General features: G+C 35.4%; 2 protein-coding genes across 3 annotated transcripts in view; one reads left to right on the top strand and one right to left on the bottom strand.

The window, feature by feature from the left end:
* Galt (Galactose-1-phosphate uridylyltransferase) overlaps positions 1-18,520 on the bottom strand; it is a 50,880-nt gene extending 32,360 nt beyond the window's left edge. The window contains exons 1-3 of one of the 2 annotated variants that reach the window (XM_089098683.1): positions 18,397-18,435; positions 14,826-15,091; positions 12,194-12,402 (exon numbers count right to left, since the gene is read on the bottom strand). In XM_089098683.1, the coding sequence (XP_088954809.1) occupies positions 12,194-12,402; positions 14,826-15,091; positions 18,397-18,415 (494 nt within the window). In that variant the 5' untranslated portion in view covers positions 18,416-18,435. Of the gene's footprint in view, positions 1-12,193; positions 12,403-14,825; positions 15,092-18,396 lie in introns of both variants that reach the window. The other variant, XM_089098684.1, reaches the window with a different exon arrangement.
* A 6,050-nt stretch (positions 18,521-24,570) lies between these two features.
* LOC148945578 (protein CFDP2-like) lies at positions 24,571-24,963 on the top strand. The gene has a single exon (XM_089099088.1). It carries the CDS (start codon positions 24,571-24,573, stop codon positions 24,961-24,963), a length of 393 nt encoding a protein of 130 aa, XP_088955214.1.
* The last annotated feature ends 2,652 nt before the right edge of the window (positions 24,964-27,615 follow it).

The following is a 27,615-nucleotide window of genomic DNA, read 5'->3' on the forward strand; positions in this document are numbered from 1 at the left end:
AGTACATAGTCCATGGGTAAACAATTTATTTACCTACAATATTATCCCAAAATCATCTGAGACGCTGGTGCTTCTAGAGTTGAAATGGCAGGTAGTGAATAATGGGCAAACGTGCTGGAATAAAATCCGGTTTTAGATTCATATAGTTTCTTCCCCAAGACTCTTAGTCAATTGATTCAAGTGCAGAAAAGCGACAATTTTGATAGTTTTCCTCTGCTTAAACAGCACTTTCCAGACAGTGAAATGTATGACCTACTGACATGTGAAGGCATATACGCATAAGACTATTACTGCTCTGGCGCACGGTTAAGAGAAGAAAAACTATCTCCAATTGAAGCTTTCTACAATTCACTTACCAACAGTTAAAGTACTGCCGAGTAATATAAATTTGCCAAGAGGGTATCGAATAAGGGTAATTGTAAAAATGCGTGGGATTAATGTAGAACGTATTTGTCCAGTGACGTACTCACTCTATTAGATATTGTCTGTAAAAACACAGAACAAATTTATTCAGAGTTTTGACTATATATTGGCTACTTTTTTTCCACACCACATTTGGTGATGGACTTGATTCTAAAAATTAGAAGGGAGGAAATACGGTTGATCACTGATGTGGATAAACACCTTTTTGTAGAAAGATCGGTGAGGGGGGGGGGGTATGTTTTTCATGGAGATCGAGTTTTAACAACGGATCTAAGTGGGTAAGACACTGATGTAAAATCTACTGCAGTTTTTCTTGATATGAACTAGTTATACCCCTCGGCAATGTCTGACTACTCTTTGCCGTGTGGAAACTATAAATGGCTTGAGAATCCTTTGAGATCCCCAACATTCACAGCGTCGAGGCAATGGGCCACAAGGATGGTTCTTTGAAATTGACGGGCGCATACCATTGGAACTTCATGATTCTATCAAAGATTTTGTATTTCCTTGTGTCAATAGACCAGTGACCAAGGAATCGCTGAGCCCATACAATTGATCTTTGGTCGATGATATGGGCATCCACTGGATACCCTCCAAGCAGAAACTGATTTCAGATCTAGACCCTAAACAGAATATCGTTGTCCACCATGTGCTTTTGCGATGGATGGTAAACAATGGTTTCAAGAACACAATAATACATAGGGCCCTGCAATTCAGTCAGAAACCCTATTTTCAGTCTTCAGTCAGAAGATGTTTACTGACACCTTTGTCAATAACGCTCTCAGGCAAAGAGTAAAGTTAAAAAGGAAATGTACAAGCTCATTTTAAATTCAGCGTTTGGCAAAATGTGTGAAAGCGTAGGAACACGTTGTGACGTTGTGACATGCCCCCAAGAATGTGCATGAATTATAGCCGACCCTAATTTTACAATATTAACGAGCATAGAGCCGAACATGGTTCTTCTACACAGGAAAAAGAGGAATGTTGTACTGAACAAGAATATAGCGGGAGGTAGTTTAGTACTGGAAATTTCCAAAAAACTCATGTTGTCGTTTTTTTACAATGTGTGCAAGGTACAATTGCCCAGGGAGGGGGAGGTTCAAGTTTATTATGGGGACACAGATTCTCTGCATTTAAAAGTTAAAACCGGGATTTATTAAATGATTTAGAAAATGGGGGGCACATCAGCTCGCGGATGGATTTCACTAACTGGAATGCATCCCTCTACCCCGAGTTGGTGAAACGTCAAGCTCCCAATCAGCTACTAATGTTAAAATCAGAGACGGGGAATGATTTAATATCCAATGGGGTGTTCCCCGGTCCTAAAGTTTATTGTGTAGAAACACATGACAAAGATGTAAAGCAGGCGTGTAGAGGGGTGTCACACATTTTTTAAAAAATAATTTCAACATGACTGTCTACAGAAACTGTGTAGATAGTTGTCTAGTGCCAAGAGCAAAGGTGCTAGCAATTCGCTCTCTGCAGTATAAAAATTATACTCTCAGAGTTGAAAAAAATATCATGTCATGTATATCTGACAAGGTCTTTGTGTTCGCGAATGGTGCAAAAGTACTCCCCACGGCCACTATTGAATTTTAGACAGAGTTGAATGTGTAGACTATCACAACCAACTCGGTCTGGATAAATTAACCTAACCTAACCAAATGGTACAACCTAATCTAACATGCAGCAGCAGCGGCTATTGTGTACAGTTTTTTTTCCACCGGCCTTCGACCCCGGGGGTGGGGGGTTCCCACCCGCGGCCGGCTTTCGGACCGCGGCTCCCGCCCGCGGCTGGCCTTTGGCCAACGGCTCCCGGGGGTGGAGGGTATTCTCATCTTTTAAATTCATTGAAATTTGTTCAACTGTGCTATTGCTATTGTTCGTGTTGTAAGTTTTTTTTATGTCAATAAGTGAAAAAATGTTGTTCTTATTGTTGTACAAATAGTGTATGCTATTGCTATTCGTGCTGCAGATTTTAAGTTGTACAAAATGTGTGTACTATTGTTGTTCTTGCTATACAAAAAAGTGTTTTTGTCAATAAATGAAAAATGTTGTTGTTGTTCTTGCTGTACAATAAGTGCTTTTGTCAATAAATGAAAAATGTTGTTGTTGATGTTGCTGTACAAATAGTGCTTTTGTCAATAAATGAAAAATGTTGTTGTTGATGTTGTTGTACAAATAGTATTGTTGTTAATAAATGAAAAATGCTGTTGTTTTTGAACAACAGCGTATTCTCATTATTGTTCTTGCTGTACAAAAAAGTGTTTTCGTCAATAAATGAAAAAGGCTGTTGTTGTTATTGTTGTACAATAGTGCTGTTGTTAACCCGATCTCTCTCCCTCACCTCGGCAATGCTACATGTACGAAAGCAGCAGGTTATGAGTTCTGTTGCTTTGGCAGTGGAAAAACTGAGAGCCAGTGGAAATATTATTAAACTACTTGTTCCTCATACAATCTCCAATCAACGTCATATTGCCACAGGCTCACGTACCTCCACCGACTCATCCTTCATCAATGGCAAAATTCCGTCAAAATTAGCCTTGGCATTTGTAAAAAGCACTAGTGCAATAGGATCGTTGACTGGATGCCCACAAAAATTTGATGAGTTTGGGCTTTCATCTCTTGTCTGCAAAGTAAATGGAATCCCACTCTACAATTTATCTTTTGATAAATCCTATAGGACATTCTTTGAGTTGACCATGCAAACCCTAGATCACGATTCACAACTATTTGAAAATGGTATAACCGAAGAAATGTTTGCTAAAACACATGGTATCATTGTATTGGATTTGTCTGGCACCCAGGATATGATTATAGTACGAACGGGGAGTGTGCGTTTAGAGTGTACATTTGCCGACCCATTAGCTGAGAGAATTGCACTAATCTCGCTAAATCAATTTAAAACCTATTGGGAAATATACTCCCGAAGGCAGTGTTCTACTAGACATTGCACCATGAGCACCAGTCAAATAATCAATATATTTAATAAGGACCCCTACATGTCCAAATACAGATCCTTTTGTCTGTCCTCGGAGTTTCTTAGGAAAATTTAAAGCGTAAACAATACCCTTATTATTACTAATAGCAGTCTGTTGACTGTGAATACTGGCCATTGGTTGCGCATATTTTAAACAAAAAAGAAAATTGCATTTTTTGATCCTGTCGGCCTACCCTATACATTCTACACTCCACAAATCAGCAACTATATTGAGACTAGTGGGAAAACTATTATTCAAAATCGGAAGAGAGTGCAGGATCTGACGACTAGAAGCTGTGGTTTCTATGCACTACTATATTTTGTGTTCCGATGTCGCAGCTATACTTACAAGCAGTTTCTCAACATTTATGTAGACGATCCACGTCTGAACGACTTTATGGTGGAAAATATGCTCTCAGACCTCTATAATATTGATTTTAGTGCCCTACGAGTAAAGTGCTTAAAAAATGTATGTGAATTTGTTTATTAATAAAGAAATATATATACACAACAACAATGTCTTTATTCTTCACTTTAGATTTCTTCTTCTTCGGTGTATAGGCAACTGTCGTTGCACCCTCTGCATCACTTTGCCGACGATACCACAACACACTCAGCCGTAATAATGCAATTTACAAGCATTGCATAATTTGCACTTTTTATTAGTCATTAATAATTGTACAATTCTCAAATGATGACCAGTTGCCAAGAGTGTACATGCATAGTGGACACATATAGAAAATTTTTTTGGGTTTCCGATGTCGACTCTCTCACGGCTAAAAAGAAACTGATCCTCATTCGATAAATTCAGAGGGGAATGGGAGAGGAGTAATTCTGTGACGTTACCTCTTTCGAAGGGGGAGCCATCTACATTGAATCTATGGCAATATTTTCAAAAGTATATCCACGATATTATTCTGCTTTGTTTCAATTAATATTTCAATAAATTGAGTAAAAGCATTTGAGTCACATCATAAAAGCTTCATACAATAGTCCAATGAGGGTGAATCAGTTTTCATTATATTGTCAAGTGTCCTGTGAGAATATCTTCTGTTGAAGGGATAACTCGAGAAAATCATCATCCAGAATCAAATGTTTTTCAATAATCACAAGATTCGATCTAATTCTCTCTTTCTCAAACTTATTCATTTTTCAATCCTATCAGTCACACTGCTGATTCTAGACCAACCATGATTCGTTCTACTTCAAGAATATTCGAACAAAAGGGTGACATTTTCGATTTCGAAACAATTTTATTGTATAATTATAACAATAATATTAAGGATACACAATTAGCAATACAGCTTATTGTCCTTGATATGCTTCACTATTGCTTTTAGCCACTTTGAAGTCTATTCACATGTGTTATATCAACTTTTGCAGCGAAGCATAATTGATCCTCCATTTTAAATTTTCTCAAAGATATCACATATCTTGCATATACTTCATCCCATTCCAGACAAAGCCGTGATCCTCTCGTGATTTCCACCGCAATGTTTGGTACTCTTGTATCATTGCTACCAACTCAACCATCAACTTCTAATGGTGAAAACATTCCATTCATTATTACAAATATATCTTAATGAATAAAGTCAAACTTTTCTCACTCCTTGAATTCTATTCTCACACTAATAGCAATTAAAGCAAAAATCCTTCCTTATATTCACTGCAATCCTGTGCTGTTAGTGAATCAATACAGTTAAAACATCCCCTGATTGGCCTAGAAAAAGACACTTGAACTTGTCCCGTTAGAATCGATTATACAGCAATTGTTGTTGAACTTATGTTGACATCCAAGAAACATCCATCAATTGTTGTTGGACTTTTGTCTACATCCTAGAAAATAAAAAACAAATTGTCAAACACTCTTAATCATCAAAAAATCATCAAGAAACAGAACAGAAACCATTAAATAACCATGTAACCATCGACAAACAGAACAGAAACAACATCAAACAGAACAGAACAGGAAAAAAACATCAAATCATCTACAATCAACAACAAGTACAAGAAAAAAACATCAAATAACCATCAAACAACAATATAACCATGAAAAAAACATCAAACAGAACAGAACCATGAAAAACATAAAATAACATATAAAAAACATGCATAAATTATTAACATCAGTACCTTCTTACCCATTCCTGATGAACACGTTGAGAACGTACTAAACGGTGATCAAGTTACAGGCAAAGATATAGAAAAGAATAAAAAACTATGTGAAAGGAACAATTTTGTAAATGAAGGAAGATCTATTTTCCGAGAAAGATTTAGAGACAGTACTTAAAAAATAATAAGGTCCTGATAGGACCTTATTATTATCAGGACCTACATTATATGGGTCCTGATAATAATAATTATAGTGTGGTAAATACTGTGAACCTGATAGTGTGGAAGATGAGTTTTTGAAAACCGGTGGTTTTGAAGTTATAGATAAATTACGAGGATTATTAAAATTATTTTTCTTAAAGGAGAAGTACCTTGCAATTTAAGGAAAACTTCAAATAAACCTCTTTAAAAGAAAGGTGATCAAAGTAAGTGTAATAATTATAGAGGCACTAGCTTGGATTCTTAAGAAACAAATTACTTAGTATGGTGATACTTTTTACACTTGGAGATACTGCAGATAAAGTTGTAAGAGAACACTTTGGTTTCAAGAAGGGTAAAAGATGCATCGACCAAAGTTTCACTTTTAAGGTTAATAATTGAGATCTTGGCATTAGTCAATGAATTTAATATGGACCCCTACACGTCCAAACACAGATCCTATTTTCTGCGTTCGGAATTCCATGGAAATATTTAAAGCGTAAACAATGTCTTAATCACTTTTAATAGCAGTCTATCGACTGTGCATACAAGCTCTTGGTTGTGCATCTTTCAAAATCTTAAGACATTTAATTTGTTTGATGCTCTTGGTCTACCCTACACCTTCTATACTCGTCACATCAGCAAGTATATTGTGAGCAGTTGGAAAACTATTATTCAAGATCAGAAGAGAGTGCAGGATCTGACGACTAAAATCTGTGGTTTCCATGCGCTACTATATTTTGTCGTCCGATGTCATAGATATACTTACAACCAGATTATCAACATCTCTGTGAACGGTCCACGTCTGAACGACTTTCTGACTTAAAACATCCTATCAGACCTCTATAATCTTAATTTTAGTGGCCTACGAGAAATGTGATTAAAAAATATATGCGAATTTGTTTATTAATAAAAAAAAATGTATATATATACAACAACAATGTCTTTATTCTTCACTTTAGATTTCTTCTTCTTCGGTGTATAGGCAACTGTCGTTGCACCCTCTGCATCACTTTGCTGACGATACCACGACACACTCAGCCGTCCCTAAATACGAAGACCCAACACAAGCCTCCCTTTCCATACAGATAGATCTTTTGAAAATTGAAAAGTGGTCTGATGCAGGGATGATCAACTTCAATGCATCGAAAACAAAGGAGTTTCTAATTACCCGATCAAAGGTGCCACGTCAACACCCCAGTTTCATCTTCAAAAATGAAGCTATAAAGAGAGTCGACGAGCTTTGTCTACTGGGGATTCATTTCTCCACCGATCTCTCTTGATCGGTGTGAGAACCTCCTGCGCAAGAAAGCTGGGAGTTACTCTTCGCTGCAAAAAACTTCTTCCATCAAGCTCGATCATCCCACTCTACAAGTCTTGCATCAGACCCATAGCTGAATATGGATGCCCGCTATATGCTGGTGCTCCAAAAATGCTGTTGGCACCACTTCAGAAGATCCAAAATATGGCAAATAGGGCGGGCTGCGCCTCTACACAAGAATTTCTCCAATCTCTAAATGAAAGGTTTGATGTAGCGTCGATGGCTGTTTTCTACAAGTATATGAATTCGCCTCCCTCAGACGAGCTCTCTCGAATTGTGCCTCCCTTTGTCCAGCCGACAAGGCAGAAACGAAGGCACACAGCTCGGTCCAATTATCTAAAGGAGGATACGCCGAAAACCGAGTACTTGAGGAGCAGCTTCATCCGGCGTTTCACTTCTATCTGGAACGATCTTTCTGGGGATGTTATCCCTGCAAATCCCTCTGTTGACACCTTCAAAAGAAGGTTCAATAGACATTTAAAACCTCGAGGCCATTGAAAGAGATAATTGAATAGCGGCGCATCAGATACTTTGAAGTACCTGGCGCCGTGAATATTGGAATAAAAAAAAACACTAATGCTGGTAGATGATTTGAATTCACTGTATTTTGCTCTTGATTGGCTGCAAAGTCAGGGTCACATTTTCTACAGTATAATGTAACCTCACTCTTGTCATATCTCTTTGTATAGTCAACGATACTACTTGCATTCATATTGTGAAATTCACATGTTTCAATTTGTCTATTTGATGCAATATCTCATGCAGTGTTTTCAAATGATGAATCACATTCAGTAACTGCCAAATAAAAATCACTAGGTTTATAGTCATAATAGTCAGTGTCGTCACAACGATGACGTAGAAACCAAATTGTCTTGTTACCCCAACAGTTGAATCGTAGACTTGATTCTTCCTCCCAAAATAATTTAAAACTACGAAGATACCAATCTCGTAGAAATAAACTAAAATCACGTTTGGGGTTCTTTCCAATCATACCTGGATCATTATTCTCCCACTGATTACAACTTATCATAGTGGCACTTGGAGCAAAGATGCCCTCTGGGGTGAGAGTCACAAATATCTTCAAGACATGAATTACATCCTTTAATTTGTACTGCATATCCTCTATGTAATTTACAAGCATTGTATAATTTGCACTTTTCATTATAGTCATTAATAATTGTACAATTCTCAAATGATGACCAATTGCCAAGGGTGTACATGCATAGTGGACACATATAGAAAATTTTTTTGGGTTTCCGATGTCGACTCTCTCACGGCTAAAAAGAAACTGATCCTCATTCGATAAATTCAGAGGGGAATGGGAGAGGAGTAACTTATGACCCTAGCTATTTCAAAGCAGCAGTCATCTGTATTGAATCTATGGCAATGTTTTTAAAAGTATATCCACAATGATTTTCTGCATTACTCGAAATAAATTATCAAAAAAATGAGTAAAAGCATTTGAGTCATGTCGTAAAAGTTTCATACCATCGTCCAATGGGGGGGAATCACTTTTCATTATATTGTCAAGTGTCCTGTGAGAATATCTTCTGTTGAAGGGATAACTCGAGAAAATCATCATCCAGAATCAAATGTTTTTCAATAATCACAAGATTCAATCTAATTCTCTCTTTCTCAAATTTATTCATTTTTCAATCCTATCACTCTCACTGCTGATTCTGGACTAACCATGATTCGTTCTACTTCAAGAATATTCCAACAAAAGGGTGTAATTTTCGATTTCAAAACAATTTTATTGTATAATTACAACAATAATATATATTACACATGTACAATTGGCGATACAGCTTATTGTCCTCGATATGCTTTACTATTGCATTTAAAGCACTTTGAGGTCTATTCAGATGTGTTATATCAACTTTTGCAGCGAAGTATAATTGATCCTACATTTTAAATTTGCTCAAAGATATCACAAATTTTGAATATAGTTCATCCCATTCCAGACAAAGCCGTGATCCTCTCGTGATTTCCACCGCAGTGTTTGGTGCTCTTGTATCATTGCTACCAACTCAACCATCCACTTCTAATTGCGAAAACATTCCACTCATTATTACAAATATATCTTAATGAGTAAAGTCAAACTGTTCTCACTCCTTGAATTCTATTCTCACACTAATAACAATTAAAGCAAAAATCCTTCCTTAAATTCACTGCGATCTTGTCCCGTTAATGGAGCAATACACTTAGAAACATCCCCTGATTGGCCTAGAAAAAGACACGTGATCTTGTCCCGTTAGAATCGATTATCCAGCAATTATTGTTGAACTTATGTTGACATCCAAGAAACATCCAGCAATTGTTGTTGGACTTATGTCTACATCCAAGAAAACAACAAATAAATTGACCAACACTCATGATCATCAAACAATCATCAACAAACAGAACAGAAACCATGAAATAACCATATAACCATCAACAAACAGAACAGAAACAACATCAAACAGAGCAGAACATGAAAAAAACATCAAATCATCAACCATCAACAAACAGAATATGAAAAGAACATCAAATAACCATCAAACAACAATATAACCATGAAAAAAAAAACATCAAACAGAACAGAACCATGAAAAACATAAAATAACATATAAAAAAACCTGCATAAATTATTTAACATCAGTACCTTCTTACCCATTCCTACTGAAGAACACGTTGAGAACGTACTAAACGGTGATCAAATTACAGGCAAAGATATAGAAAAGAATAAAAAACTATGTGAAAGGAACAATTTTGTAAATGAAGGAAGATCTATTTTCCGAGAAAGATTTAGAGACAGTACTTAAAAAATAATAAGGTCCTGATAGGACCTTATTATTATCAGGACCTACATTATATGGGTCCTGATAATAATAATTATAGTGTGGTAATTAGTGTGAACCTGATAGTGTGGAAGATGAGTTTTTGAAAACCGGTGGTTTTGAAGTTAGAGATAAATTACGAGGATTATTAAAATTATTTTTCTTAAAGGAGAAGTACCTTGCAATTTAAGGAAAACTTCAAATAAACCTCTTTAAAAGAAAGGTGATCAGAGTAAGTGTAATAATTATAGAGGCACTAGTTTGGAGTCTTAAGAAACAAATTACTTAGTATGGTGATACTTTTTACACTTGGAGATACTGCAGATAAAGTTGTAAGAGAACACTTTGGTTTCAAGAAGGGTAAAAGATGCATCGACCAAATTTTCACTTTTAAGGTTAATAATTGAGAAATGTCTGAGTCACCACAATCCTCTAGTTCTTAGTTTTAAAGATTATCAACAAGCTTTTGATTCTATCAAGAGAAGAACTTTAGTTATGGTTTTATCCTTGCATGGCATTTTAAAAGTAGAATAGGTAAGGGCCAGGGTATTTTTAAGTTGAAAAAAGTTTGGAAGAATAGGAAAATAAGTATACGAACCAAGATAAGAATACGAGAAGCTACAGTGATGACAGTGATCAAGTATGGCTCCGAAACGCAGGCACCTCAGAAGTCTTAGGAGTGTTTGTCAAATGTTTACCAGAGGAACTAATTGTCTTCAGCTTATTTTTGCTACTATACAGATCGTATTTCAAACTTTTTTTTAACTTTAAAGTTTTTCGCATGCTGACTAAAAGTCTGTGTTGCCCAGGTACCGATCTCCTGATTCGATGCTTTCAGTCAGGAGTGCAATATGTGGTTGAGGGCAAATCATCCGAACCTTCCCGTATTTTCCCCAGTTTCAAGGTGAATTGAAACAGTTTCACTGAGCAGTGCAGAAATAATGGACTTCAAATTAACATCAATAAAACAAAAGTGATGTTATTTTAATCAATTTAAAAGGGACGTAGCTTGTCTTGAATCCTGGTGCCCGACCATTTCAACTGCAAATACTCTTGATGTGACTTTCAGTACTAACTGTTCTTTCAGCAACCTTGTTTCTAACCTTGGTAAAAAAAGGCAACTATGCTTTGCAATCACTGACTACACTCCGACACCTAGGTTTCCCAGTGAATTAGTTACTACTAGCATATCCACTATATACGTCCCTTGCAAGAATACACGTGCCCTGCTTGGGGACAACAAGTGCACAACATTGACTACTTAAGTGACAATCTTGAGGCTGTTCAAAAACGTGCAACAAAAATCATACTGGGTCACAAATATGACACGTATGTAACTGCAATTGGAACATAAAAAATCCCAACGCCGAGAGAACGGAAGTTCCATCTCATGTGCAAATTTGGACAGTCGCTCTTCGCTAGTGAAAAACACAATATGTTGCTGCCTCCTCTTATTGCCTCCAAAGCCACTCGACACACGAACAAATTTGAGCCAATAAGACATAGAACAAATCGCTTTAGCAATTCTTTTATTCTGTTTTATACAACTGTCATTAATCGTGCTTAATTTCTTTTCCTTTTTTTTGTTGTAAGAGATAAAGCTATTTAGTTGAGGCTCTTGATAATACTATGAAAACTGTTTTTAAATAAATTAATTTTTTTAAAGTAGACTTTAAAAAAAACGAGGTTCTGTCCCACATTTTAGGGCTATAATGTGAAAGGTTGAAACAGCTACGGCTCATTTTACGGATAAAGGTTAAAGGATTGACAAAAATTGTCCTTTTTCGACTGCTCATCTATTGCAAACAAAATGCAGATCGTCCGCAAATGAGAATGGAAAGAAGTCATAAAAACATTTAAAGGACGTTGGAATTCCTAATGACGGTGCAAAGAGGAGAGTATTGAATAGATTGGGAAGGAGGAGGAGCGTGAGCAGCTGTGTTTACCTCAGGTGACTTTGTGCTGCAGTCAGTTATTATTATTATTATTAGGGGTAGTTGTAGCTTTATAAAACAACTACCATATAAAACAGGTTTATGCCTGCACTAATTCCTCTTTTGAAAAAATATGTACAATTGACACGTGTGCTGGGGCCTTAAGCCTCTGCTTTACTTCCGAAAGATCGATTGCTTAATTTTATTTCCCCATAGTTTATCTGATAATTCGTTTCTCTTTACGCTTTTAGACTTCGTGCACAAAAGAAAAATTATAATGAAAAATCTATGTCTATCTAACCTAACCTATCTAATCTACGTCTATTTAATCTATCGAACCCCTCTAAGAGGGAAGGGGGATTAATTCAAAGCTGATTAAAATTCGATAGGATAAAAAATTGCTTACTTGTCAACAATTCTCTTAATCTCTTGAACAGTCATTAACGGGATTGTAATATTCGATTTTGGGTGAAAACACAAAACTCGGCAACTTCCTTTCGCTCCTGCTATTTTGAATAGCGGATCATCAGAATCTACGGCTGGTTCCGGCACTTCTTGTAGGAGGGCAGGAAAATCGTTGTTAAACACATAAGTTGACTCATAATGTGGATTTACCTAAACCGAAAATACAAAATTGAAAATAACCTTGTCTTGCATCGTTTGGTGTGAAACTCGATCTTGTAGGGTGTAGTTTTTCCACCAAAAGTATACAATAGAACTGCCACACCCAATTAAGGTAAATTTAATTTTTCAGATTAAGATTCTAACATGAATAGGTTCATTTCTTACATTTTTTTAGGTTATATGATAAAAGCAAGCTTTTACTATAATTAAAAACTTTCCACAACACAAAAAAATGGTGTTTTAATAGAATCAAATTAATGATGAATTTGTCTTGTCTTATTGTTTTTAGACATGGTCGACCTTTTAACAGCTCCTATACATAATACCAACCCTAGTTTAAGGCCAACATGACAGCCCGATTTGACACGTACATTATGCCTGAAATGAAATGGCTTCAAGTCATTGTAGTAAAAAGCTAAATATTTCTGACTAAAAGCTAAATACTGCTTAATATTCCTATTTCCAGTCAATCACTATTGTTCTGTTGTAAAAACCTTTACGTACAATTATGTTAAGGTTAACAGAAGCGAATATTTCTCATTGCACATATTGAGTTAGTAAGTCTCCAATCCCCATAAATACTAGTAATGGGATATTCGAATCGGACACCCTGAGCTATCTTTTTCTAGTGCTATTGAAACAAATTAATAAAAAATGCAACTGGTTCCAAGTCAGGCCTGCATATAGTAAAGTAGCTGTGTTTATTTGTTCTGAAATTTATTTTGCACTACCATTCACCTTTCGTGGTTTGATCCTTTGCCACCTTGTCATTTTTTTGTCTTTTTTGGGTTATATTTTTTTTCTGTCCATGTCTTTTGGGTTTTTGTTTTGGAGGGGGCAGGCTCATTAGATGTATAATCATATCAATATGTGACTGAAAGTGCTGAAACAAACGGTTGAAGTCAAGAAGCCAAAACAAACGGTTTCAACAACTGAAAATTTGGCTAATAAATTTTTTTCGTTCTACCATTCACGTTTCGTTGCTACAATTCGAAATTTATTTCGCGCTACCATTCATGTTTCGTGGTTTGATCCTTTGCCACCTTGTCATTTTTTGTGTTTTTATTTTTTTATTTTTTTTTGTCCTTCCATGTCTTTTGGGAATTTTTTTTTGGGGGGGGGAGGTTCAGTAAATGTATAATCATATCAATATCTGACGGGAAGCACTGAAAGAAACGATTGAAGTCAAGAAGCCAAAACAAACGGTTTCAACAGCTGAAAATTTGGCTCATAAATTTTTTGACTTAAATAGCTGAAAGAGACTGATTAATAATTCCATTATTATTTTAATTATATATATATTTTTACTTAAAACTTCACGAAGTAAATATAAAAAGTAAAACCAGAAAAAGTAGGAGTTGAAATTTGGTGAAAAGAGTCTCTATATTCATTTGTGAAGTTTTAGTAGTAGCAAAATTCCAATTAAAAAAAGAAAAGAAAAAAACGTGGCGAAAAATCAGCAAAAACGAGAAATAAATCTATGACATTGAATGGTTTAAAAAAAGTGCAGCCTTTTTTTTCCAGGTTTAGTTATCTTTAGAAAACTTCATATTGTCAGTATTTTTGTACTTTTACGGACGAAATGCGCTATTAAGCTCAACAAATACTTTTTGCCTGTTTATTTCCACGGTTCAAAGTGGCAATACTGACAGTCGTGGTACTGCCCTAAAACCTTCATAATAAAAAAAAAACAGAAAACTCTTAGAAAAATGTTGTTTTGAGGTATAGTTAGACCTAAGAGGGGCTCATGGGCACCAAGTGTCGTAAATTTGATGTCCTTGGTACATTAAGGCTGACTTCACTCATTGCCAATTACTTTTGACTGCTCAAATTGGAGTCCTTACTCCCTTACTAAGGCAAAATGCTATGAAAAATACTTATTTGAAAGGTAAAGAGATTATTTTCTATGCACAGTCCTTGCTAAAAACTGTTCCAATGGAATAACTAGACTAAAATTATATAGAAAGAAGAAATTTGGAAATTACCTTAAACTGCGTTAAATTAGATGTTTTTATTTGACAACTCTGTTTTAGAATGATTTCATGACATTTTGATAAATCTATTGAAAACGAAAGAAGGAAGTCTTCAAATTTGAAGCTTAGCAATCTAAAAAAGGTTTTGAAAATTTGAGGCTGCCAAACAAGAAAATGTTCAAAATTCTAACCTTGGATTATACCAAGAGCAAAAAAATATTAAAATTTTGGACAGTCCATCCAGAAATTCCAAACCTGCCAGAATAAAACAGTCTTAGAATGAAATGTTAAAACTTACGCAAAACCACATGGAAAACTGAAGGAATACCTTTGGACAAAAGCATGTTTTTTTTTCTTTAAAGTTGGTAATATAACATTTTGCGGCTCTTTTCAAATGTTGATAAGATTTTTTTTTTTAAATTATGAAAAGAAGTCACTTACAGTTCCATTAGGTCTGGTAGATCCTGGAGATAATGGATTCTTTGGATCATTTTCGAGGACTTCTTCTTGTAGACTGTCAACTTTACCTGACCAAGGTCTTTGGAGTCGATGAGGTGAAATCAGGACCCAGTCTCCACGAAGTGGGTTATAGCGAATATGTTGATGTTCTAAGTCAGAATTTGAAAAATCATAAAACATACCCAATACTTTCATGAAGCAGCATTTGGTAGTTTTTATATTTTGGCAATCCAGTAATTTTTGGTAGCCTAAATTTTAAATCTTGTACTTTTAGAGCCTGATTAAAAAGAAAAAAAAAATTGCTGAATTTTCTGTAATCCAAATTTAGACCTTTGTAAAAATTAATCTCTGAGTAGTAAAAGAGTTTTGGTCTCATACTAGCTATTTGTGAATTTTTACTAAACTCTAAGATCATACTTTTCAGGCCAGGCAAAGAAAAGAAACAGAAGAATAACGGGCAATTTTCACTCAGTTAGGTAAAATAAAGTATGTTTTTGCGATAATGTCCGCCGTCAAGTCTTAGTGTCAGAAGAAGGTTCTAAAAATATTGGAAAAGCGAAGACAATAGTTTGTTTATTTTCCCTTGCATCATCACCAACAAAAGAGCAAAGGAAAGCAAAAGGCTAATCAAAGCTTTAGAATAAGAACTGACATAAATAAAAGTAAAAAAGGTAAATAACACGGCATTGGACTCTACAGTCCCTACCGGTGGTGTTGATTTCGGTTTCTTGGCCCTTCAGCCAAGAAGTGCAATGGGATATTGGGGGGCAACCATCCTGTGCTTTCACACACCCTTCCTGTTTACCTTCCCCAGATTTCTACAGGTACCCATTTAGAACTGGGTCAACTCTGGCTGAGCTTACAGAGTCACGCCACTGACCCCCGTCCCATATTAAATGATTGGATACACTAGGATTTGAACCCTCGCCCTCTCGGACAGAGAATAATAAATCCAGCGCACCAATCCACTCGGCTAGGACGGCTATAAATAAAAGTGGTTCTTTGAAAATACTAAAATCAAGATAGGGTGGGCTAAGGAGGGCCAGGGACTCAGGATGGGACGCATGGAGGATCAGGGCTGGCATGGAAAATCTATAAGGAAAAGTGAATTCCAGCTGCGATAGTCTTAGCGCCAAGCCGCCAAGTCTTAGTGCCAGAAGAGGGTTTTAAAGATATTGGAAAAGCAAAGAAAATAAAGCGACAAGGATTTTTCTTGGATAATATGTGATAACCCTTATTCAAAGGTCTTCACCATAATTTTTGCACTTTTTTCATTTTGCGTCTAGCTGAAAAGTATTTCTGATTTTGTTGTTTGTTTTTATAACACAAACACAAACACAAGCAAAAACACAAAGGGGGAAACGTTAAGGTCCTTGTCTATGAAATATCAAGATGTTAACAATACTTTACTTAAATAATTTTGTATCGTGTATAATTTACTCTTTTTAGTTGTTACCTCGCTCCCCCGTCCCTTCTAATCGAAATAAATTCAGGTGTATTTGCATATATATTACTCGCAAAATATTGTTTTTTACTGTTACTAACAGTTAACCCTTAATTATTTAACAGTGAAATTTTATTGGTTAATATGAAAACGAGTGGCGAATAAACGAAATGGGCTACCCTATACAGAAACCAAATTGTTCATTTTTTTCATTATACGTTACACGACTTCGTTCAGAAACTATAAAAGCTAGTCTTCAGTTGACCGATTATGCAAATATGTATCGCCAATCTGCAAATTTAAGTTCAATGGAGACTTTGTTTCGAGCTCCGTATTGCAAGTTTGCAGATACTGCAAACTTCGACGCTGCTTTTTCTGCAAGATGGCAGAATGGCAGAATCTGCCAAATGGAGACTGGCTTTAAACTAAAATACAATCAAGTAATTGGTCGAAGGGGGTTAAAATGATTAAGTAAAAGCATTTTAGAACCCAAAAATATAGCCAAAAAGATAATTGCGAGTGGTTTGCAAAACGATTGCTTTTGAAGTACTGAAATCGAAAATTTACTATATAGCAAATATGAATAAATCGAGTATTCCATTCTCGTGATACTGAACTGTAAGTAAGGAGCGACTCGTCCAAATAGTTATCGAAAATCTAAACAACGGAATTTTGGTAACATTTGATTTCAAAAGAATTGAAATCAAAAGAATTGAATTTCTATTCTAATTCCAAACATATAAAATTCATTAAGGTTAATGTTACCCCTCAAAAGCAACAAGCATGAGAATATTTATACTATTTAAATAAAAGGAGAAATGCCACCAAGGAGCCCGGAGTCCTAAAGAAAATCCCACTATTAAATTCAGTACATCAAAAAACCCTTCCGTAAAGGTTTCAAGCTCCCATTGGCAAAAATCTGGAATTTGTATTTTTTTTTCCAAAAGAAAGATCACATATGTGTGCTCAATGATTTTTGTCTTGTTTTGTTTCTGTAATGCATAGGGGTGATCGTATTACACCTATGGTCCTAGAAGATCGGGAGAGGGCTCGACCAAACAGAAACCAATAGTTCTAGTGTCATTTTTAAGTGACCAAAGAGAATTTAGGGCTACTGGCCCCCCTTCAAAGCTTTTTTTCCAAAATCATCTTATCAAAATTTTCAGATAACCATTTTGTTCAGAATAGTTGAAAGGTCCAATAATTGTGCTTCTGGGGATAATTTAACTGCCCAGAGTTTCTGGGGAGAAGGCTGTGAGTTATGAAATCTTTCCATTATCTATATATTCGAATGAATAAAAACATTTCTGAGAGGGGATTTTCCAGGGGGGTTTGACGTGGGAGGAAATCCACGGAGGAAATTCTTTTGTTGGGGGATTTTTCACGGAGGAGGATTTCCCAGTATTATTTGAAAAATGATTAGAAATGAAATAAAACATATTCCGTATATGAGGAGCACTTTTCCCTCCTCAATCCCTCACTCTTTACGTCAAAGTTTCAGTTTTTGGTCCAATCCTGTAAGTACACAAGTGTCGTTTGATTGAAAAAAGAAGCTTTCTTAAATTACTACAAAAACATTAGCGCGAAGAGCGAAGGATTGAGGAGGAGGAAGCATAGCAAGATTTATGATTTTATGATTTTCTATCAGCAATATCAGCTTAGTAAAATACTAAAAGATTTAGTTTCAGGGAGCCATTGTTTGAAACACGACAATATTTGTGCTGTTGTCATGTCTAAAGACCATAATTGGCGCTGTAGCCGTGCGAAATTTTTATTTAATCGACAACTGTGATTATAATGTGGCCTGCCACAACTGTAATGAATCTGACAAAATTTACTAAGACTTAAAATTGTACGGAAAACCCATAGACAGTTGGAAATCATAGTTAAAGTTCAACTTCCCATTTTTGTAGCGCAGAAACGAAATTAAAACCACCGGAAAATAAAGATGATTTTGCTGTCTTATCGACACTTATCGTGATCGTGATTCCAATCCAGCATGGTTTATAAACCAAATTAAGTAATAATTAAAAAATCCATTAGTATACTTCAAGATAAAAGTTAGTGAGTCAAAACATTTTTAGATCTAGCTTAAGAACATAGGCATACCTGTTGCATTGAATTCCATAGTAACAACACATTAGCTAAGTATTATCTGCATAATGAATATTTTTGCTGGCGAGACATCAAAAGTTGACATTACCGGTTTATCTATAACAAGAGAAAACACAACCTGCCATAGTTGCCAGGTTTTTGGCAGAAAGTATAGCCCAGACCGGCGCAATAACTAGCCCAAACATAACGAACGCTATTATAGCCCAAAATCTTAGGTAAATAATGATACTTATTAATTCGAATATTTATTTCTCGACTTTGATGGGTAAAACAAAGACAAAATGGAATCAGCTTATCGAACATAAGTTTGAATTAAATATCTCCTCCCCCCCCCTGTTCAAGTAATTCTTGGGCCAATAGGACATACGGTATTGTAGACCCTAATGCTGCCATCAGCAGATTCATTGAAGCTTACAATAACGGGATCTATAGACACCCTTGGTGTTCCCTTTTAAAACAAATAAATCATATTTTTTTCTTCTTTTTTCTTTTTTTTTATATTTATTGTGCTTGATAAGTATACTGTGTTATTATTTGGTTATTTATTGTGCTTATGTGCTTATTTTATGAATTTTAATCTTGTTTTATTTGTTATTTTTCGTCTTTTTTTCTTTTTTTTCTTCACTTATACTCCGTTTGTTATTGAAATTACAACAGGTCAAAAATAAATTCAATTCAATTCGTATAAGCAGGCTAATTCTGTTTGCCCGAAAAGCTTCACGAACCAGAGTTGGATTTTTCTAATTTTGTTTGGTTGCGGATTTGAGGTATTTTTGAATATTCGTAACAGTAATTAAGCTTGTAGGCAGTTGTACCGTATTTATTTTTTCTGTCCTTGGTTCTTTTTGCTTCTCGCTAACTACACATAAGTTTAAATTAAAAGTGAAATCAGAGCCCAACAAAACGACCTAACTGTGCATGCTGAGACACTGAAACAAAAATTAAAACCTAAGTAGACTTTTCAAGGTAGCAGGTTAAATCCGCTGGTTAGGCTTGTCATTATTTTCAGTGAGACAGTTGAGAGAATTAACTTTCTTTGGGCTGTCATATTGCATATTCCCTCCGTCAGAATAGTGCACCATCTAAGTGAACTCCTAAATGTCATAACTGAAAGCCATTATGCTGCAATGTGAGTCTGAAGTGAGGAGGAAAAAAAAAGATAAGAAACAAAGAATCACGTTTAATCATACTAATTTTTAAAATATTGCTGTTTAAATTCACAAATTGTCTGCTTGAACACCTTCAACCACAAGTTAAAAATAAAAATTAATAACAAATGATAATATTCATGATGAGTGTTCAACTTTCAAATCAGATAATGATATAATTTAGACGTTTCAGAGTTGTGACTTTAAGAAGAAAACTCAAACCAGGACAAACATTTTGAAAACTTTCCTACAGAGGAATAAAAGCAACACAATGCACTGTTTTTGTCGGAAGACTAGTTATGGATGGACGTAAATAGGCCAAATCCACCACCATCACAATAGACTATTAATTTCCTTACGGGCTGCTTAAAGGGAGAAGTCAGAAACAGAATAAACCGCTGCGTTCCTATCATGGTTGCAACGGTAGCTGCAACACAGTAGAGAGCGAACCTCAGTCCATAGTAACCAAAAAATAAAATGTTTTTGTAGAAAAACAATTTAGTGCAAAAATTCTTTTTGATGCCATCTTAGGAGTAATAAATATCTAGATTGAACTTTAAAGTAAATTTTGAGTGTGACAACAAATTTCCAATAATTTAAAAAAAAGCCAAAAACCCTTTAAAAATGGCGTTGGATCAAAATGAAAAGTAAACCAATGAGATCAACATGGCCAAAAACCTTGTGAACACTTGTTTACAGTCCCCCGTCTCCAAAAACAAAGAAAATCGTAATTTAGCAATGGCTATCAGTGATGTATCTTTTTTTTCCAGGCCCTAAATGATTACTGAATAGTCATAGAAAGATAGTTAAGGACTCATTCAAAAGATAATACAAACATCTAATGCCTTTTGATGAAGCAATTCGAATGAAAGTGCCATGTGGTACCAAAACGGCACTTTTTGAAGCCATCTCTGGATTGGGTGGAAGTCAACGGTACTCTATGGTATAAACATGAACTCGATTTTCTGCTTAGAAAAAGTGCCAGTTATGACACTGCCGCGTGGCATCAAACCTAAATATCACAATATCGAATAAAGCTAATAAGTTAGAAAAAAGGTTTTGGCAGCTAATCAAATAGTGATTGATATTTTTAAGATCCATTCTATTACTCTTAATTAACTTTGTGCTAAATTTGACGATGGAATATTGTGCTTTTCGATGCCATTTCTGGAATGAGTTGAACTAGGAGGCTGGCTATAAATATAAATATATATAAATATATATATATATATATATATATATATATATATATATATATATATATATATATATATATATATATATATATATATATAATATATATATATATATATATATATATATATATATATATATATATATATATATATATATATATATATATATATATATATATATATATATATATATATATATATATATATATATATATATATATATATATATATATATATATATATATATATATATATATATATATATATATATATATATATTTTGGTTAGTGACTAAGAGTAAGATAGGTAGCTGGTCGAAATCGTACCTGCTTTGGCTAAGACAGTTTTCTGGGGAAAGGAGAGACATAGATGAAAGCAGAGTAAAATTGAACTGAATCCTCTTTTTAGCCTTCTCACAGAACACAGCATCGTCTCTTAAGTTATGCTTTTTGTTCTCCCCCAAGTTGGGAGCTGCTTAGCATTCTATGAAAATTTGTCCCAAGATCGGCATTTTCAAAGTTTCGTATGCTCTCTACTGCTACAAGTTCCTTTGAAAAATTGACAAAAAGTTCGTTAAAAGTTCCTCTTTTCCCATCTAGAGCAGCGGTTTTGATGACAAAAAAACTTCTGTCTTTGCTAAAAGATTCTGGGATTTAGAAAACGTAGCTACGGTTTAGTTTTCAGTTAGCTTGGGATTTTTCCCCATCAACACCCAAACAACCTACCCTCCAATCCATTCAGTTCCCTGTGAAACCTGATATATAGAATCTAAGGGGACATATAAAGTCTGAAGAATTTTGCTAACTTTGTCCTAAGAAGTTGCAATTGAGATATTATTGGTATTTAAAGAGAGCACTGAAGAATAAATTCAATGATATGCTTATTTCTTTTTTTATCTCGTGATAGAGCTGTTCATAAGATGAGGAGGAGTAGGATTTCCTCAGATTTCAAGGGATCACCTCTGTTGCACTCTGATAAGAATTATCATAGTTTTATTTCCATTGATGGCAGTACTGTCTCCAATCAAGCCTCCAATAGGCTACATGAGATGCCTTTAGAATTTAGTGAGGCAAACTGTGTTCATTCTATAACTATTCATTGGTATGACTTTAGCCTGACTGTAGCATAATTATTATAGACAAGTTATCAGTCTGCTCGATCAGTGCTTGGGAGCATTGCGGCTGTGATAATTAAAAGTGCGACATATGTCATTTTGGTGGGAAATGAGTTATATATGCGCTATAGATCAACTTTGCACAAGGAAATTAATGGTGCAGTCAGAATTGTCGTATCTTGTACCGCTACGAGGATACAAAGAGAAATACGCCTCTAAGTGGCGTATGCTTATTTTTTATCAGGTCTAGTTGTAGTTCAGAATGACGGAGAAGGATCATCTTATAAGTCTATTGCATGGGGACCTGGCATTTGTTTCCTTGTTTTGTCGAGAAAAGAGGAGACATACGTTATAAAATATAATAATTTTGAATTCACTCGGAAAACTTGATTTAATTGATACCACTGAAAAGAGCGTAAAAAGCTGCCTTAGAATATGTTCCCTTTATCCCCATTAGCCTCATCCTTCAGAGCTACCGCAGCCGACAAACGTTATTCCGCTTTTTGGGTCTCCTGAACACTTACAAAAATGGCATTTGTCACACTTTTAATTATCACAGCGGATTATCTTTGGTTATTTAATTTGATAAAGGTGTAGATTAGAGAGCCTGATAAAAACAATGAATGTTTAACTACATATTATTCAGTCTATTGGGTTCTTAAGGTGCAGAGGCATTGCCCAGTAGAAGCAAGATATAAAGAATTTATTCCTTTCTATAGGGCCTGATTTCGTTGGGTAGTACCTTTGCACCATTCTCTGTAAGGGTCCGTAATCTTAACCTTTATCCTAAAACTAATAGAAGGACCAAAATATATGAGAAAGAAGCACTCACAGTTCACGGCACATTATAATCATATTGTGGTCCAAGACTCAAAGGAAGGTAAATGACCAGAGAGATCTAAAAAAACAAAAGTGTTTTTGTTTTAAGTGAATTCAAGCCCATAAGTAGCAAAATTTAAAGTAAAATAGCCCAAAAGTCACTTGTCTAGTAACCTGTCCCGCGGAACTGAAAATTTAGTAACCCAATTGGCTACTAAAGCCAGGTGCCATCCTCCCTTTCCTTACGACAGCAACCCTTGCACCAAACTCTACTAAATTCAGCTGGTAATTTTGCCTTCTCAAGACCAGAACATAATTTGCACTTTACTAAAAAAAACAACAACAAATGATCGTGAAATGTCAGCTCAATATAAGTGTACTGATATTTATTCTTGAAAGTCTTAATAATTTTTCATTTATTAAATACAAAAAGTGAAACTACTTTTTATGAATTTTGTTTTCAGTAAAGTGCCAACTATGTTCTGGTCTAGAGAAGCCATGGGGGGTTGTCAACCCTACTCATATTCATTTTTTTTCGTTTTGAGTTTGACTCGGTTATTTATTGGAATTTCTGTTTGTTTTTGGCTACATTTATTTATTGATAGTAATTTGTGGAATTTTTACCTTTGGAATATTATTTGATTTTATTTCTGCTCATTTTTGGTGTGATGGAGCTCTTTACTTTTCTTTGAAAAACTTGCTTTGTGGAAAAGTTTTTCAAATTGATATCTGTTCGTTTCTTATTAACATCATCTTTTTCATGGAAAAAAATGTATTATTTTTTTTTGTTCTATAAGAATCCATAGTTTAGCTTGCTATGTGTATGTTAGAGAAACTTTTCAACAATTTTTAATCCTAACACAAATTATATTGTTAAATTTAGTTTTATACCTATTCAAGTTGACCTGGAAAATCTAACCTTGATACCATTCGAAAAATTTTATCCATGCTATTTGACATATTGGATTCACTTACACTCTTGATTTATTAAAATTGTAAGAGCAGAAGTAGTAATAGCAGTAGCCTCGAAATTTTCAACTTACTACCCCCGTCGTTTTCGAGATATTGCTGAGCTGTCTTATTAAAAACCATACACACACTTTCTTTTGATTTATTTTTACAGCAAGATTTAGTTTTAAAGCACAATAGGCAAATTTTATAAGCTGAGGAGGATTGAAATGCCAAATGCTCCTATAGACATAGTTACTGGACCATTCTACCATACTGAAAAAAAAAGGCCTTCTCACAATTTTTATTGGATGTGTTTGGGAAATGAATGGGTTCGGAAGGAAGAATAATTACCCTCCAGTCGCTTTTGACTATTATAAAGAGCACTAGAACTTTTATTTTTCAGTCAAATTTGCTCCATTAAAAGTTTAAATGATATCACTAGGTATTATAGAGTGGCGCTGCCATTGATATTGCTTATATGACTTTTTGAATACCGGCATTTATATAGTAATTAAGTAACTCAACCTTGCAAGGATCCTGGCCTGCAGAGGTCGGTGGAGCATGACGGTCCCAAGTCCGTAAAATGAGGAGGGTTGGGCGATGGGCTTGCGACCTATCCCCGTAAAATTCCAAATTTCAAAAGAAATTTCGATGATAGCCTCGGATGCCCCACTACACAATTTGACGACAACCTCAGCATGGCTCACGGACACGATTTATGACAGCAAAAACTACTACGAAATTTGGATTTTTGAATGTAAGGACACTAAACCAGCTGACAAAACCTGAACAAGTACTCAGAGAGATGAAGAAGTATAAGCTAGATCTCCTTGCTCTAAGCGAAGTCAGGTAGATTGGATCTGGACATGAACAACTAGGAGAGGGTTACTCACTAATTTACAGCAGAAATGAATCCCGGCACCAGGCTGGAGTTGGAATAATGGTGTCTGACCAGGCCGGTAAAGTACTATTTGAATGGAAGCCAGTCAGGGAGAGGTGCTTACTTGCAAGATCTGTAACCAACCATGCGAAAATTTCAATCATTGCATGTTATGCTCCTACAAATGATACAGACGATAAAGATAAGGAGTCATTCTACCAAGCTCTTCAGTCATTGACATCAGAAGTCCCATCACATGACCTTCTTTGTGTGGTTGGGGACTTCAATGTAAAGGTGAGAGCAGAAAGAGACTACTGTCCACAAGTCCTAGGGAGACATGGTCTTGGTAAAATAAATGAAAACGGAGCACTCCTGGTAGATTATGCTCTGAGTAATGATCTTATGGTCGGCACAACTCAGTTTGAACATAAAACCATCCACAAACGATTTTGAAACAGCATCGGTGTTTCGAAATCATATCGTGTATACTTCCGTTCGGCGACGGCCAAGTCTCATTATTTGCGTCATGGGATTCACATTGGCTACGAACATTTCCGGCTTACTGATTATAAGTTTTTACCGTGAATGTGCTACAAATGCGGATCGCTAGAGCATATTTCGTCGGGCTGCTCTAGCGTGGAACGTTGTCTCAAGTGTCTTGGTAGTGGACACTCTCATTCTCGGAACAACCCTTGCCAGAATGAACCTTGTTGCTTCCATTGCGGATCTCATGAGCATACTGGATTTAGCTTTTGCAGCAAACGATTAACCGAAAAAGTTGCAAAGAATAAAAAAAATGATTAGTGCAAAGATTATATCTCTGAATCTGAATGGATTTGGTGATAAACAACATGTATTGCAGTCTATGCTGCGCGATCTGGATATTTTGTGTCTGCAAGAGCATTACCATCTGGACCACTCTACTAGTCTTCTTTCGAGCATGTCGCAGCAGTTTAAGTGTTTTATTTATCCAGCTACACCTCAAGGTGGACGCCTATCTGGAGGCGTCTGCATTTTTATTCGATAGAATATTCCAATTTCAGTGTTTGCCGTTAATTGTTATTTTGTTGCTGTTCGAATCCCAGGGATTATCGTTTTCTCGTGCTATTTACAGACAAATTATCATGCTATTGATTCGGATTTTGATTTCAATTTTGTATGTTTAGAATTATCACGATTTTTGGCGAAATTTCCATCAGATTTCCAGTGGCTTATTTGCGGGGATTTTAACTGCAACATTGCTATCTCTGATGTCCGCTCCTCCGCTCTTTTATCTTTGTTTTCGGTTTTTATTATAGTTTCAAAAGATGTGGATTTTACGTATGTCCATAATTCTGGTTCTTGCTCTAATCTAGACCATGTGCTTGTTTCAAATGCAGCGTTATTGTCACAGCCTGTTCATTTTGGATTGGATATACCTATTAGTGACCATTTTTACCTTTCTTTTCATTTAAATATTCAAATTCCATCTTTTAAAATTATCCATCGTTCTAGTCAAATTGTAAATAAAATGAACTGGGATTGGGAAAAAATGTGCAAATATCATGAAGAATCAGATGCACTTATAGCTAAAATAATTGTAAATTATTCTAAGGATGTTGATCAAATTGATATTGATCTATTTTACCTTGAAATTGTTCATAGTTTAAAAGTTGGGGCTAATAAAGCCTTTACGACTGATTCTTTCCGTCGTGGATCTCGTGTTTTAGGTTGGAACCTTAACCCGATTTTAAAGCAAAGCCAAAAGAATGCATCTCAAGCTTGTTACCTTTGGAATTGCGCGGGAAAACCGTGATCTGGACCATTTTATGATGGTAGGAAATTAACTAAACGCGTTTTTCGGGCTGAGTTGCGTTTGCATAATGAAATTATAAAAGATGAATTTGGTTCAAGGATTACTAGTGATAAGAATGAGCTTTGGAGTTTGGTTAATTTTAGACGTCGTAATAATAATTGTTCACCAGATTCTAATAGTTCTCTGAAACTAGATGATAGGATAGCTCATTATAATCATGTTTTTTCATCCGGTGATGCGGCAGTTGAATCACGGCTTGACTCTTTATTATCGGAAGAAATTTCAAAGCCCCGCCCAAATAGTAAAATATCTGTTTCTGTTGAAGATCAACGGTAGCAATTAAAGCTCTAAAAAGTAAGCATTCTTTTGATCATGATGGTATATATTCAAACCATATAAAATGGGCATCCCCCAAAGCAATCCTTCTCCTCGCTACTCTTTTTACTACTATTCTTTCTTTTGGAGTTCTCCCAACTAGCTTTTCTCGTGCTACCACTTCACCCCTTTCAAAAAAAGGAGGGAATACGAATCGATGTTCTGATTACAGGCCGATTACTGTTTCATGCCAGATTAGCTAAGTTTTTGAGTTAGTTTTATTAAAGTATCTGGAGTCTTTTAACCAAGGCCTGAATCAAATTGGGTTCCGCAAGGGTCTAAGCATGGATGTTGCTCATACCCTCCTTTAAAGAATAATATCTTTTTGTAAGCAATGGAATAGAGTTTATACACTTGCGTTAGATTTTGCGGCGGCGTATTATTCAATTATCCATTCTTGGGCTATGTCTGCGCTTCTAAAGAATAATGTCCCACTACCAGTAGTTTTGGTTTTAAAAAAGTGTTATGGCTCCTCTCGTATTCGTATTAAGTGGAAGAATCAGTTTAGTGATTATAATGTTAAGTTATGCAGGGGACTGAGGCAAGGAAGCATTATTTCTCCTTTGATTTTCAATATTACTGTTTCGGGGCTATTTGATCAAATTCAGTTTACTTTTATTTATGGTAAAGTTTATGTTCTGTCGTGGATTGCTTACGCAGATGATTTACTCCTTTTGAGTCAATCACTACAGTCACTTCAACAAAATGTTGATTTCTTAGCAAAGGTTTTTAGTGAGCATGGATTTCGTTTTCGCCCTGAAAAGTGTCAGTTTTTAATTCTTGGTTCCAAGGCTAATGATCCTGTTAATTCGGAAATTTCTGTTCGTATTTATGATAGTATTTTAAAACCTTTGGAATCTTTGTTATATCTTGGCGTGCCTTATGGACCAACTTTAGCTCTGTGCCGTGTTTCTATTACTAAAGCAGTTAAAAGT

Source organism: Artemia sp. Qi Xiang Cuo, chromosome 13 (genome assembly GCF_049724085.1).
Source record: "Artemia sp. Qi Xiang Cuo chromosome 13, ASM4972408v1, whole genome shotgun sequence".
NCBI lineage: Eukaryota > Metazoa > Arthropoda > Branchiopoda > Anostraca > Artemiidae > Artemia > Artemia sp. Qi Xiang Cuo.